General features: G+C 38.9%; 1 protein-coding gene across 1 annotated transcript in view; it reads left to right on the top strand.

The window, feature by feature from the left end:
• The first annotated feature begins 907 nt into the window (after positions 1-907).
• necab1 (N-terminal EF-hand calcium binding protein 1) overlaps positions 908-15,714 on the top strand; it is a 98,574-nt gene continuing 83,767 nt past the window's right edge. Inside the window, exons 1-3 of the mRNA XM_034160142.1 lie at positions 908-1,122; positions 5,135-5,159; positions 12,304-12,412. Coding sequence (XP_034016033.1) covers positions 1,036-1,122; positions 5,135-5,159; positions 12,304-12,412 — 221 coding nt within the window. The 5' untranslated portion in view covers positions 908-1,035. The remainder of the gene's footprint in view (positions 1,123-5,134; positions 5,160-12,303; positions 12,413-15,714) is intronic.

The raw sequence follows: 15,714 nt of genomic DNA on the forward strand, positions 1-15,714 counted from the left end.
AAAACCCTATTAACGCAACCAATAATTTGCATAACTTTTAACCAAAATTTAAGCAACTTCAACGTATGACCCCTGTACAAACTGAAATTGTCCTTTGTCACCATTCTTGCTCTTTTTACCTCATAACTCCACAACATTCAGTCATAGATAGTACAAACTATAACTTCTTGGAATCTTTATGTTCAGACAAATAAAGTGGTATAGTTTCCAATATGATTGGAGCATTTTTATATTTTGACCCCTGCATAATTCTTCAACTGACCCCTACCTGGCTGTTTATTGAAAATTCAAGTGACCAGTCCATTTTTTTCAAAAGAGTAATATCTAAGGAGTATTTGTGCTGAATCTGGTGCTTGCATTACCATTTGAAGGATTCCTCTGTAAATATTCTGTTATCGGCTGCACTATACTACTACCCAAGACTTGCATGTATGCATTTTGCTGGTGTGACAATATGTTAAAGATTTCCCACAGTTTACTTATTTCTTGAGGCTTTTCCTATTTGCTTGTTGTGGTCAGTATGTTGATGAGTCTTTCCTTTCTGCAAGAAGGTAAGGCCTTTAAAGCCCACCTCTCTACCCCAGGTTCCTTTATGCCAGGAGATGTGTTGTCACAATTACTAACCCACTGCGCAGTACTACCTTAAATCATTCAATAATAAAGAGCAATATATTCTTATTCTACATGAATATATATACATGAAAGGATATTCTACTTTCAAAATAAAAGCACTTGCATCAGCGTCTGTCATAACAAATATCCGCGCGTGTGACACAAACCACAGCGTTCGGATGGTCTGCGGAATACGTGACAATATTTCCGAGAGGTTTTAATGCTACACGTCAACTTGTTTTTCTGATGTCATTTTGGAGCAGTTGCGTTATTAATGGCTGTAGTGTGAAAGAAGTGTTCGGAAGTCTTGTGGTGTGTTTGCGCTAACTTACCAGCGGCTCAGACTCGCTTATTTCTACTCGTGGTGTTATTGAAAAGCTTCACGCGTCCGCGTTCGTTTGCAGAAGGAAAACAATTTGGACGATGGATTATTCTGAGGAGACACAGTCTGTGTCAGAGGACACGAGCACTCAGCTGGAACTCAAAAAGGGAATGTCGATTTTCATTGATGTGAGTCATTCTGCTTCACTTAATTATCTACAGATGAAGTGCAACAACTTATTCATACTGAATATTTAATTTTAAATAGCTGAAGAAACAGCAGGAAAAAAAATGTTAGCCTTACCAGGTAAAAACAACTTTCATGGAGATAAAAAAGGGTAATTTTTGTATTGTAATTGATGTGTACCAGTGAATGTATCTGTATGCAAGATGTAGACGTGTTTGATTTAATTCATTGATTTACTCTTGCATTAAAATCAGAATAAACCTAAATTCCAAGAAAATGATAGATGTATGGTTTACTAAAAGTCATGCAGGAGATTTTTTTTTTTAGCAGAACATTATTCATGATAAACAAAATAACACGTATATATTGTGAAAATATCTTAGACAAGATTAAACCCTTTTCCCCCTCAAATTTCAAGTTCTAAAGCATATATATATATATATATATACAATAATGTCGCATGTGACTATAACCTTTAAAAATTAATCCTTTCAAGGGGACTGTCACATGGTTTTAAAAGAACATTGTGTTCGTTAATATATTATTGTTTATTATCCCTGTTTGTTGTGTTTTTGGAATCATGAAATGGGTTGCAAAACTATAAAGTATTCAGATTTTTTTGAAATCGTGCAAATATTCGTTATATTCTTTATTTAAGGGACTAATGTCTCCAATGAAATACATACAATTATAGGTAATTTCTTTAATTTTTTTTTAAATTAAATTTAGGTTTGTTTGTTGTAAAATCACTGTATATAAATGATAAATTTGGTCTTTTAAAAAGCCCATTAAATCCACATTCATACAGAAACACTTGGCTGCTTAAGACTTTTGCACAACCATGGCTTTTGAATCTGTATAAACACATGCTGATCTCTAATAACAAACCATCCATAATTCTCTGATGAATATGTCAGGAAAAGAAATGTTCCCAAATCACACATCCCTCACACGGGGATGAATCCAAATGTGTTTGCTTGTTCTGCTTGAAATGATGAGAAACTAAATCAGTCCCACTAATGATGCTGCTTAAGTGCTTCTTTCTCAAGAGCTGTTCAGCTGCCGTTTCAGACACGTTGCATTCTGTTGCCACCTGATTATTTTGTCTCTCTTGTGACTCCTGAGCCACGATGAAGGCTTTGGGTGTGCTCAGACTTTTGGAGAGGATGAGGATGCTGTCATGGTGGGGATGATCGGCTAGCATGCAGCGTGAAAGCTGCAGTTGGATAAATATCTGACAGATGTTCTATCATCTGTCATTCAGTAATCGAATGTCAGTCAGGTCCATATGCATGTGGATTTTGCCTCAGTACACCACCACTAGGGATACAGCCTTTTAATTACTTTTCCACAAAAACAATTTCCTGTATCATATTTAGATTAAGCTTTATGGATACGTGACTAAAGTGAACTTACTTTTGGGCTGCCTTTAAAAAAAAAAGTTCACCCATGACCACATATTTATACTTTTATGCAAAACTTGTTTGAATATAGTGCAGCAGGTAGCAGAATATTTACAGAGGAATCCTGCAAATGGGGATATAAGCACCAAATTTGGCACACATACTCCTTAGACACTACTCTTTTGAAAAAAAATGATTGGCCACTTGAATTTTCAATAGGCAGCCAGGTAGGGGTCAATTGAACAATTACACAGGGGCCAAAATTTAAAAATGCTCCAATCATATGGAAAGCTATACCACATTATTTGTCTGATCATAAAGATTCCAAAAAGATATAGTTTGGACCATCTGTGACTGAATATTATGGAGATATAGGGTAAAAACAGCAAGAATCGTGTCAAAGGTCAGTTTCAGTTTGTACAGGGGTCAAAAGTTAAAGTTGCTCTAATTTGGGTTAAAAAGTGATGCAAATTATTGGTTGAGTTAACAGAGTTTTAAAAAGGAATAGTTTGCCCCATGTGTCATGCTTAGTTATCGTGTTACGGGGTAACATATGTCACATGTCATAGAATTCAATGGACATCGACATTGTTTGACCTTTATTTTGTAGACCAAGCATTCGACACAGTCAAAACTATTCCATTTATTAATCCTATTAGTTTAAGCAATAATTTTGCCGCTTTTTACCAAAATTGGAATCTAAACAAACTAAAGCTAAGGATTATTATTCATGCTAATCATCCAGGCAGTTTTGTTTAAACAACTCAGGAAATTGACACATGAACATTCAGAAGTCACTGAATATGTCTTGGACTTCATTCATATTAATCATAGGAAATACAAACACCATTGTATTTTGTGGCAAATGTGTCTGGATCAGGCAGTTTTTAAAAACTAAGTGACGGTACAAGTTGGAAGGAGTTTTAAGCTTCTGACTGATGAAACGATGCCTGTTGCAACTTCTGTCTGTTGCACTGCCAGTCACAGCTTCACGGTTGAGTGGGAACCGAGAAGACGTTTCTTACAAGAAAACAGGTCCATTTAGATTCTGAGTCTCTCACGTGACTTTTGGCATCTCAGAAAAGCTTTCTCTGTTCCACTCCACCTTGAAGCGGTGTAACTGGTGAGGGGCACCATGCATAGGTTTTCTGGTTACATCCACAGCATAGAACTTCTTTGCCCATCTTGGTGGCTTCCCTCATCAGCCTCCTTCTTGTACTGTCTGAAATGTGACTCATTTTTCAAGAACTGCCTAATACAGACAGATGCACCTGACTGGTGTATGGAAAGTGATTGCACAGTAGACTGATAGAAAATGGATGATGACATGGTGATGTTAGGGCCAACCAATGAAAGAATGACAAAAGTTAAGGTATAGTAATGGAAGGCAAAAACCAGAAGCGTATGGGGGGAAAATGACAACTTTGACATATGCAGTTCAGAAGTATGTCCATATGTATATGCTCAACTGGGTAAGTTAATTCATCTTCTCGTTTTTTTTTTTGTTTTTTGTTTTTTGATTTTTTTGGGGGGTGGGGGGGGGGGGGGTCTGCACATTAATTTGACATGTTTTACACCAGATTCTCTTCCTGATGTAACAGGGAAAATGGGCATGGTTGGTCTTGAAATGTAAATCATGTGTTTTGGAAGCAAAGGGCCACCATGTTTCCCAGTGTTAAACTAGAATAATGTACAGTTTAAATCCTATGGTGTTTTTAAAAAATATATATTCTATTGTTGTAATCTTCAAATACACCTTGCAGTGTACGTTTTTTACTTTTATTATTATTATTATTATTATTATTATCTAATTTTAAAGTTAACCCCTTAACGCCTATTGTCGCATATATGCTACAGTATTTGACTCAAATATGCAACATACCAAATTGACCAGTATGCCTGTTGTCGCAAATTTGCAACATACCATTATTATTATTATAACATTATAACATAAATTATTACCAAAATACCAAAATTACTATTTAGTTTTTGTGCAAAAGTGAAATTAATAATCTCAACATTATTTACCATCTACTTGAAGGCAAAAACACACACAAAACATTTTTTTTATATACAGCTATATAAATTCACGCGTTAAGGGGTTAATTACAAAGTTGAAAATCAAAGACGTTTTTAAATGACTTTACGATCCACAAGGCTTGTGCTGCCAAGAGCTGAAAGCTTCTGGGTAGATTTTGGGTATTTTTATCCTATTTGTGACAGGCAGCTGAAGGCAACACCCACCAAGTGAAGGCTTCCCCCTGGAGTTTAAAACCCAAGATCTTATCATATTTAGCCTACACTGGTCGTGTGTAAATAACATCAAAGCCTCTTCTGCTTCATCTTCACAAAGACATCAAGAAGAGAAAGTGTCCAAAGATATTTCCAGGTTGATGTGCAGTGATTTATTTATTTTAAATAAAGAAGCCCGTGTGGTCATTGCAGCTCTGTCTTTCATCTCCTCTGGACTCTGGGACACCACAATCAATAATTTAACCACACTCTGCTTTTGAGAGTCTGACTGATGATTCACACAAACACACACACACACACTTTGATGTCAAGAGAAACCTGTTTGCTGACCTTCTTCTTCTTCTGTTTCTCCTTCCAGATTTTACGCAGAGCCGATAAAAACGGTGAGCATCAAGTCTGCGCTCACCACTTTCACATTCACAACCACACAAAAACACTTTCTCCAGAATGAAAACAGATGTACTTTATTTCTCAATGACATTCTGATCATGGCTCTCTGCTGATACTCCGTCAGTTTCCATGGAAACTGACCATGCCCAAGGTGCTTCAGCATCTGAGGGTTAATGAACAGAACCTTCAAAATTTGGAACCAGTTTGAGAATTTTTCATTCATTGAATAAGAACGAATGGTCGGATCATATTACTGTCATAAGAATACAAAATTTGATTGTGAAATTCATAATGCAGGTGTCTGCGCTTAATGTGGTTTCAGTTTCTTAATGTCACAGTGCTACCAAATAAAATCCAATAAAGAAGAAATCCCAGAAATCCACAGTCCACACAGTTGGTTTAATGTCATGCTTCATTCCGTCAGACTGTTTGGCTCGTCTTGCTTCAGTGTGCAGCTGACATGTGGAAGAACACTGCTTTGAATTATTGAACATTTTCAAATGTACCTGACATACAGATCAGTAATTTAATTTTTGTTGTCCTGAAATGTGACTAAAAGCTTACTCGTGAAGCTTTCAAAAAAAAAAAAAAAAAAAATCACATTCATGGACAGTTTATCATACTTCTCTTAAATGTACAACAAAAATGTCTGACAGCTGTTTGTATGGAGTATACATGATTGCAGTGTCATTGCAGTACTGCTGCAGGTATGGCACTTTGCAAGTACTTGTGATTATGATGATGATGGCCTGCTTCTTGTACTAAAGAACCATGATTGTTGCAGAGACAAACTCATGGTGTTCTGCACATTCTTATGCACAAACTGGCAGTAGAACGTTGAACCCACTTGTTCCAGAGGGCATATCTTGTCTTTCTTTTTTTTCTTTTCTTTCTTTGGCCTGCTCCATTTTGGGTCTCAGCGATGGATTCATCTCCACCTCACCTGAATTCATTATTGAACAATGATTTTATTTTTGTAAGAAAAATAAATAAATAAATAAAAAAGATTCACATATTCCTATGGTGGACTTATAAACTATAGTATTTGGGAACAGGTGAGTGTGCCGTGTGTGTCTTCTAATCATTAAAGTAATTATTTTTGAAGTACTTTCCTTCATGAAATTTCAGTGCTTGACAAAACCTACACTCACTCGCTCACTCATCTTCAACCGCTTATGTAACGGAGGCCAGCAGGTGTCGCTGTGCACATGTAGTTAGTAAACCTCTCTGATTAGACAGTCTGATTTCCATGCCAAGGAGCGTGAGTTCACATCCAAGTGGAGCGAATGGGCGGAGTCATAACAACAACGCAGAGTGCAGCCACTACATTGGTGCCGTGACCCGGATGGGAGTGAATTTAGGTATGTGAGTGTAACCAAAGCCAGCAGGTGTCGCTGTGCATATGTAGTTAGTAAACCTCACTTCCAACAGTTCAAAAGGATTCTCTGATCACAAGGCCAGAGCCCTGGGTTTTAGCCTGCTGGTTAGAGAGTCCGACTTCCATGCCAAGGAGCGTGAGTTTGTGTCCCGAGGGAAGCGAATGGGCGGAGTCATAACGCAGAGTGCAGTCACTACACTTAGTCCAATTAAGGGTCACGGGGGACTCGAGCCTGTCCCAGCAGTCATAGAGCGCGAGGCAGGGTTCACCCTGGACAAGACGCCAGTCTGTCGCAGGACCACATACAGACAAACAAGCACATTCACACCTGCACCCACACCTATGGACAATTTAAAGTTTCCAGTCCACCTAACCTGCATGTCTTTGGATGTGGGAGGAAGCCAGAGCACCTGGAGAGAACCCACGTAAACACGGGGAGAATACGCAATTCCACGCAGAAAGGCCACATGTGGGAATCGCACCCATGACCTTCTCGCTGTGAGGCAACAGTGCTAACCACTAAGCCACCGTGCTGCTACACAAAACCTACAATAAAACACAAAAATTTAACAATAATACGATTTACAAATCAAAAGAAGCAGACACAAGCAGGAACAAGACAAAATCAACATCCCAATCAAACATGATCACAGTGAGTTCCGTAAAATAATACCATCTGCTAATTATAATTATAATTATAATTAAAAGAAAAAAAAACGTGAGTTTTAAAGTCTGCATTTAAATGCTTCAATCACATGTGACTGTCTAATTTCAGCAGGTAGGCTATTACCTAATAGTGGAGTACCACAGACACATAACAAGCCAGAGCTCTGAGAACACGTTGAGACCAAAAGGCTCCTGCCAGCACATAAGCCTCAACCTGCTCAGTAAGGTACGGCCGGCAACAACCCTTTAGTATCTTATCAGTCAGCAGCAAAAGCTTGAAATCTACTCTTGCATGAACAAGAGCCAGCGAAGGAGCAATGCGATGGCATTACACCAGAGTAATGTGATTGCATTGACTAGATCTGATCAAAACTCTAGCAGCCGATTTCTGAATATTTAAAGAGTAATTATACTATTGTGAGGTAAGCCAGAGAAAAGAAGATTGTGGTAATCAAATTTGCAAGACACAAAGGCATTAATTAAACTCCTGGCATCAGTCAAAAGTGGTGATAGCCCTGCGCCTGTTGAGACGTAAATGCGATGTAGACATGCATCTCTGTTATTTGTGGTATGTTTATCCCAATTAAAGGCTGGCTTTTTGTCGTACTTGTGAGAGGGCCTTGATGGAGTTTTGGATGGATATTCATAATGCAGTCTGAAGTGTGAACTGGCACTTGTTTCCTCTTTTCAGACACATGCACACCAAATAATTAAAGAAGACTGTTTTCAGATGCTCCCCACTCACAAAGCATGCTTATGAATTCCCACTATCAATTTCTGTCTATGATTTTGACAATAAATATATGAATAAATAAACTCAGATACCCAATCAGAGTTTGAATTTGGGTAGAACTGATGGTAAAAGCAGCATTGTAAAACATTGTGAGCAGTGTTGCCACAGTTCCTCTAAAAAGTTACGTTATTAGTTACTTTATCCCGTTACTTCATTAGCAGCTTTATGCAGTTACTTTATTAAGAGCTACGGACAACTTGCAACTAAAAACTAATGTAATTAATAAGGTAACTAGTAATCTAACTTGGTTACTCTTAAGATTGAGTAATCAGCAAAGTAACTAATCAGCAAGAGTACTCAATCTTAAAAATAACCAAGTTAGATTACTAGTTACTTTGCAGGGGCGGTGGACAAGTGGTTAATGCGTTTAGTTTCAGTGCAGAAGGTTCCGGGTTCAAATCCCACCCTTGCCACATTTCTCCATGTAATGTGGAGTTGCGTCAGGAAGGGCATCCGGCGTAAAACCTGTGCCAATTCAACATGCAGATCCACCTTGGATTTGCTGTGGCGACCCCGAGTGCAAACAAGGGGGCAGCCGAAGGGACTTACTAGATTACTAGTTACTTCATTAGTTACATTCAGCAGCTGTCGACAAGTTATCCACACCTGTTAATGAAGTAACGGTATAAAGTAACTGTAAAATGTAACTGTATAAAGTAACTAATAAAGTAGTTTTCCAGAGTTACTTTGGTGACGCTGGTTGTGAGTAATCCAGAACATTTTCACAGTCTCATCACTTCATGACTTGACTATTGCGATTCCCTTTTATTTGACCTTCCCCACAAATCTCTCTGTAAATTACAGCTAGTTCAAAACTCTGCAGCATGCATCATCACAAGGACTCCATTCACCCACCACATCACACCCATACTGCAGCAGCTCCACTGGCTTCCCATCACACTTTGCATACACTACAAAATGCTGCTCTTGACATTCAAATTCATTCACAACCTTGCCCCTCCTTATCTGTCTGACCTAATTCACCTTGCTACACCCGCCTGTTCACTCCGATCTTCTCTTCAATCCATGTCACTGTTCCATCTGTCCGCCTTGTTACCATGGGGAGCAGAGCATTTAGCTGCTCTGCTCTCCAGCTTTGGAACTCACTCCCTCTTGACCTTCCCCTGTTTAAATCTGGTCTTAAACACACATCTCTTTCATGATGCATCCTCCCTTTAGTCCTTTGTGCAATTTTGTATATTTTGTAATGTTTTTATTTTATTGCTGTTATTTTAATTATGTTTTAAATTATGTGTTTTAAGGTGACCTTGAGTTCCTTGAAAAGCTGAAATAAAATGTATTATTATTATTATTAATAATAATAATAATAATTATTATTATTATTATAAACATATTTCAAAAGTTTGTTATGTTGGGATAAATTGTGATAACAAAAACTGAACAATCAGGTTTAATTGGTGCAGATCTGGAGTAATGTTGTGTAAAAGTAGGTGATAGGGAACAACTGGGTACCGTAGGCAGTAATAGGGACCTGTCGTTCTCTGGGTAGAAGCCTCCTTCTGATCTATGAAAAGTCTGTTCTTTGTGGGAGTTTACCTGAGAAATCTTAGGGCCCTGTCCCACTGGCGTTTAGGAGGATTTGCGTATGAAAAATTGGCCCATATTCGCCAAACATCCGCAATAACCGTGTAACATGCCTGTATGAGTCGGCCGACATCCGAATACACCCGTGATCATCCGCAGAGGCACGCATGTCCGCAGCCAGGATTTTTGAGCTGCTCAAAAATCTGAATGCGGATGACATCCGCCTTACATACTCCATACATACTCAATTCATACGCAATACATACTCACTCTATGCGCTGTATATCTGCCGTTAACCGCTGATATCTGCAACTGACGGGGATTTGCGGCTTGACAGCGGACCGGGACAGTGTGTAAAACAGATATATTGCGTGCCCATCATGTCCACATCACAAACTAAAATATGTTGTAGTGAATGCATACAAATTGGCCACAAATAAAGTGTTTTTATTACATCTGCTTTGCAGACAATCTGTGAATGCATAACAAACACGTCACGTAAACCCAAAGTACCATATGCGGCAGAAAGTGACATACCTGTTAGTCAGTGATGGTCCGGCTGTGTAAATCCACAAAGACGTAGCTGCTGCAATCGCATCTCCTCCAGGACTTTTATTTAACACCAACAAAAGGAAGAGTTGCTGTTAGCCACAACTCACTCAAAAAAAAAAAAAAAAAACACCATCTCACACCCCAAGCAGCTTCCCCCTCCCGCTCCCCAAACTCAAGAACAGTATGACAAAATGAACATTGACTCTGTGATCAACTTGTCCAAGTCCAGCAAATGCTCCAGAGGCTGTATTGTTGGTGTGAATAGTGATGCCGAAAGGATCGAGTGCACTTCTTTAATGACCACAATGCAGATGCCGTGCACGCGCAACACGTGCGCGATGCATTCATAATATACCCGTAATACTGCCGTGATAATCTCAATGTGTCGGATCAGTTTCCTCACTACATGCATTATATAATCATGATTGTTCATCATATATTCACTATATATTATTAATATATCCGTAATTCATACTGGGACATTTGTCATTTTTGGCCATTTTTGTTGTGGATGACAACGAATGCCCGCAATTTGTGTACTCAATTCATGCGCAATTAATCCTCTCCCCAGTGGGACAGGGCCCTTAGTTTCTTGGAAAAGTAGACAAACGTGGTAAGAGGAAGTAACATTTTGCTCAGTTTATGCACAAAAAATCTTATTATGGGAACCATACATAATCGGGTATAATCAGCAATAATTGGATATATAATCAGATATAAAACAGTAGGTAATAGTAAGAACTGTGATTACCGTATCTACACATCAGAAAGCCCAAGGCATTCTACACGAAATTCTATCTAAAAAGGGGGTGGGTGGAACGCCCTCCCCTCCAAATAGCAATAAAATGTCTAATTTCATCACAGATAACTCACTGTTGAGTGCCAGTGACAGATTCGCTCTGCTTTGTGCGCAACTCTCGTACTTCAAACTCTCAAACTGATGTCATTATCATGCAATTAGCATTGATTAACAAAAAAAATTGCATGCATTCCAAAGCATGGATAATTTGCATGGATAATTTGCTACAATTTAAAAAAAAAACAAAACATAAAATCAGGCTCTGTTTCCTCAATTTTGATTTCATGTTGAAAATTTTAATTTCATGTTGGAAATTGGGGCCAAAAAACAGATCACTGTGAATCATACACTAACCATTTTTTTTTAATGGTGGTACTTTTTTTTTTTTTTTTTTTTTTTTTTTAAGATTATGAGCTCAGCTTCAGTGTTGTTCTCTACTGTGGCCTTCGGGGTTGATTTTATGCCTTTGTATATTCTTTGAAAGGGCTTTTCATCTAAAGGTACATGACATTCATACCAAAGACACAGTGTGTTCAGGTCAGTGAAAATGTCAAAGATCCAGCGTTTCTCACTCTTGGAGACCGAGCTGTTTGAATGTTTGATATTTATTTGACTCAATACATTTTAGCATTTGGGGTTATAATAGGTCAACTATGCGGGCATGGCAACAGAAAGCACTCATGTTAATCAATCAGTCAATTAATAATTGATTAATCTTGAAGCATAAAAATGAATATTTCTCGTGAAGCTGCCCTCATTGTAAAAATGGTAATGGCATGGTAGATTTATAGTTTATTGCCGGAATGATCTACTGTAAAGTAGGTCAACGTTCGTGCCCCTTTAATTCCAGCGAGAAGGTTGTGAGATCAACCAATATCCCAAATAATCTTGGGTCTGTGACAATTTGCTGTTGAGTAATCATGATGCTCGCGCACGCCCCCCCCCCCCCCACACACACACACACAGGGAGGGAGCCCACTTCTGTCTCACACTGTGTGACAAAATATGGACGAAATACACGTCCAAGTGAAATGAAACATCACTGGAAATATAACAAAAAGGAAAATGTCACATTGAGTGCAGCATCTTAATTTTCCAAACTTCTTCTTGGAAAAAGAATTAATTATAGATGGCGTTTCCTACATGATATAATTATTTTACTTAACTACTCAAAGAGTTTTGCTGAAACTCTCCATAAAATCTCACAATGAGGACTTGAATTTGACTCAAATGCTACTGTTCTCATTTTGAATCTCAGCCATCTTGTACATTTGTGTCCTTTAATGTGTGATTATCAGTGACCTTTGATGCTGTTATTTCCACAAAGATCATTTGGACTAAGTGGCACAAGATCAGGACAAACTTGACCTCAAGTTGATAGAGGTGTTTGTGCTCCATCCCCAGATGACGGGAAGCTGTCCTTTGATGAGTTTAAAGCCTACTTTTCTGACGGAGTCCTGACACCTGAAGAACTGAAGGAGCTTTTCCACACCATTGACACCCATAACACAGAGTAAGTTCTTATTTCACGCTTTAATATTGCTTAGAGGACAGGGGGGCGAGAAAGGAGAGGTGGATGATAATGAATAAATCTCTTCAAGAGTGATGATGGATAGATTGAATTTACAGTCAGGGAACTATATTTTAATGTGGTGTCCAAGGCAAATAAGGAATATATCAGCATCTGAGGTGAGTCCAGGTCCATGTCTTATGTTTGAAAACAGACAGACAGAAAGGGAACAGCATAGATTTTCTGAGATTTTTTGTTTGTTTGTTTAGGGGTGGGTAATAATTGTGTGAATACATGAATGATTTGATCTGGATGCTTAAATGTGATAATAATGTTTTAATTTATCTTTGTACCACACAGAAGTTATACTTAAGTGCATTACTGGAAACAGCCATTCCCAAAATTCAAAACAGCATAACCTACGTTGAAATCTGAAAAATATGCTCTGGCTGACTACAAGATTTAAACACAAGAGCTGCTATGTACAGTGTAAATAGTCCCAATTTAGGCCATGAGGTCCATTGGACTGGTGCTTATCTCCAGGATCCGTAGTGTGAAGTGGACGAGAGTTGACGAGCCCCGATTCCATCACAGGTTACGTCCCCATCCAAGAATGATACATGTTTATAACTTGGTGGACTGAACTGGGACAAGTAGTACAGTAAAAACAATAACAGAATACCTAATACAGAACCCACATCCACACACACAGACACACACACAATGTCAGATAAATGAAGAATAACTGTAAATGTAATATCATGTAATATCATATGTAATATCATAATTAATATGTATATGTCGCGGACATGAACGAGCAAAGCTCTTCAGCATCTCACCATGTCATTTAGGTCTTTCAGACTTTTTTCAGTAAATTATTCTGGATAGCATTAGCATGACTAAAAATCTTCAGCTTGTACAGCCATCTACGGCCCTTTTAACCCCCTGCCATTTTAACCATTTTCTTTATTTGCATTCTCACATCCCTGGAAAAAGTCCTCACCATCTTATTTAGGTCCCTCACACTTTATGCTGAGAGCGCAATCATGGTAAAAATCTTGTGCTTCTGGGGTGCTTCGTCCCTCAGACCACCCAACTACAGCCCTCATAACCCCCTGCCACTTTAAGCATTTTGTATATTTGCATTCTCACATGCGTGCAAAAAGAGTCTTCACCATCTCATTAGATCGTCACACTTTATTTTCAGTAAATATGCTGGGAGCGCAATCATGGCAAAAATCTTCTGCTTCTGGGGGGCTTTGCCCTCTTAATCGCCACCATTTCATGCATTTCCTTTATTTTCATCTTACATGCCTGGAAAAGAGTCCGCACCATGTAATTTAGGTCCTTCAAACCTTTTTTCAGTAAATACTTCTGAAGAGCATAAGCATTGGCTAAAAATCTAACCCTAACCACCCAGCTACAGCCCTCTTAACCCCTTGCCACTTTAAGCTTTTTTTATGTTGATGTAAATTCAGATTCTAACTTTTCAGCTACGTCACATTAGAGCTGCATAATATGGCCAAATTACCTGAACTTTCAAGTCTTCTTTTCAAGAAAAACCTCCTCTACACCACTCCATCAGGAAGCTGTATTTTATTTTTTAATTAAATTTATACCAAGTTGTAGAGATTTGCTATCAGTTTGAGTTTAAGGAAGATAATTTTAGACATTAGAAAACAGCTGTTTACTCACCATTGTAACTAGGAGTCCATGGTTCAGATGGTGTGTTTAAATTCAAAACTGTCTCAAACAATTTCTTCTTCCTACTAAGGTGGAATAGAACTTTTTGTGAAACACAGCACCAATTACTTTATAGGATGGACCTAGCAGTCAATATGTGTCACCGATTTCAAAATGGCTCTTTTCAACCACACCTGTGGTGCTGTGACATGTCAATCATCCGGGTGGCACCTAGGGTGTCCAATCAGATTTCAGGGAAGTCCAGTGTAACCCAGCTACACCCATGCCAGGAAGTGTTCAACATTGACATTTCCTGTTTCACTGTGGACTCAAAATTAGGCACTTCCTGTTTCAGTGTGAATTTGCCACTGAGTTCCCGCGAGATTCCATGAGATCTCGTTTGCCAATCCAGGAAGTGTTGATCCAGGAAGTGTTTGACATTTGACATTTCCTGTTTCACTGTGGACTCAAAATTTGGCACTTCTTGTTTGGGACTCCCTGTACCATGAGCGAGCTTCACACCGCTTTGCTCGTATTATTATTCATATATTAATATGAATTAAGGCAGTTCTGAAAAAAGGGTTTCGAATCAGGTGTCTCAGACTGAACGGTCCCCTCTAAAAATGGGTCCACCCTGCCTTCACTGCACTTGTGTCTGAGACTGACTGAGTCTGACTCTCTACACCCAAAGCAATCAAAGGGAATATGTGGTTATTAACCATCAGATGGCAAAGTAAAACCTTTTTAATCATTCTAAAGTTAGTTTTAAGCAGAAAAGAGGCAGGTTTAAGCAGAAACGAGGCGATAATTGGTTTATCGTTACTGACGCTCTGAAATGACGTAGGCGCAGCAGCAGCACATCAGACTCAGATGTTCTGCTGTGGCGCTCTGAAGGCTTCGTCCATCTTTTATTATGAAATAATGCTGAATTTATGTGGGAATGATTGTTGTACAAAAGCTTCAGCTATCTGTCGCTGAGATAGATGATGACTGGAGTGTAGTTTCAAGCAGAAACGAGGTGATAATCAGTGAATCGCTGCTGATGCCATCCAGCACACAACCTGTTCCACCTGCTGCCCTCTGGCTGGTGGTACAGATCACCAGCAGGACCAGCAAGATGCCAAACAGCCTCTACCACCAGGCCATCAGACTCCTAAATGAACACTGCACTTCTCAACTCCCTTCACCCTCCAGTATCTCACACCGGCTATAACTGTGAACTGGTCTTGCATTGATGCAGCAAACATTCCATAAGCAATATTCTACAATAACAGTCTAAATCTATTCTCCCTCCCTGCCATGTCAGTATTTACATCATATGTGCCTACATACTGTACTGTGTACATCACACTGCTATTTTTGCACAAGTTACTGATTGTATGAATTGCTCTAAATGTAATTTTGTTGTTACCTTGACAATGACAATAAACTATTAAATCTTGATGTTCCAAAATGAAGCATGTGCAGTGAAGACAGGGCGGCCCGGTTTTTAGGGGGGACCATTTGGTCGGCAACACCGGTATTAGCCAGGTGTACCTAATAAAGTGGCCAATGAGTGTATATCCACACTGTATCAGCCTTTGTTGTTGGTTCCAGTCCATTTCTCTGCTGCTGATTTCGCA

This window comes from Thalassophryne amazonica, chromosome 20 (genome assembly GCF_902500255.1).
Source record: "Thalassophryne amazonica chromosome 20, fThaAma1.1, whole genome shotgun sequence".
In the NCBI taxonomy this organism is placed as follows: domain Eukaryota; kingdom Metazoa; phylum Chordata; class Actinopteri; order Batrachoidiformes; family Batrachoididae; genus Thalassophryne; species Thalassophryne amazonica.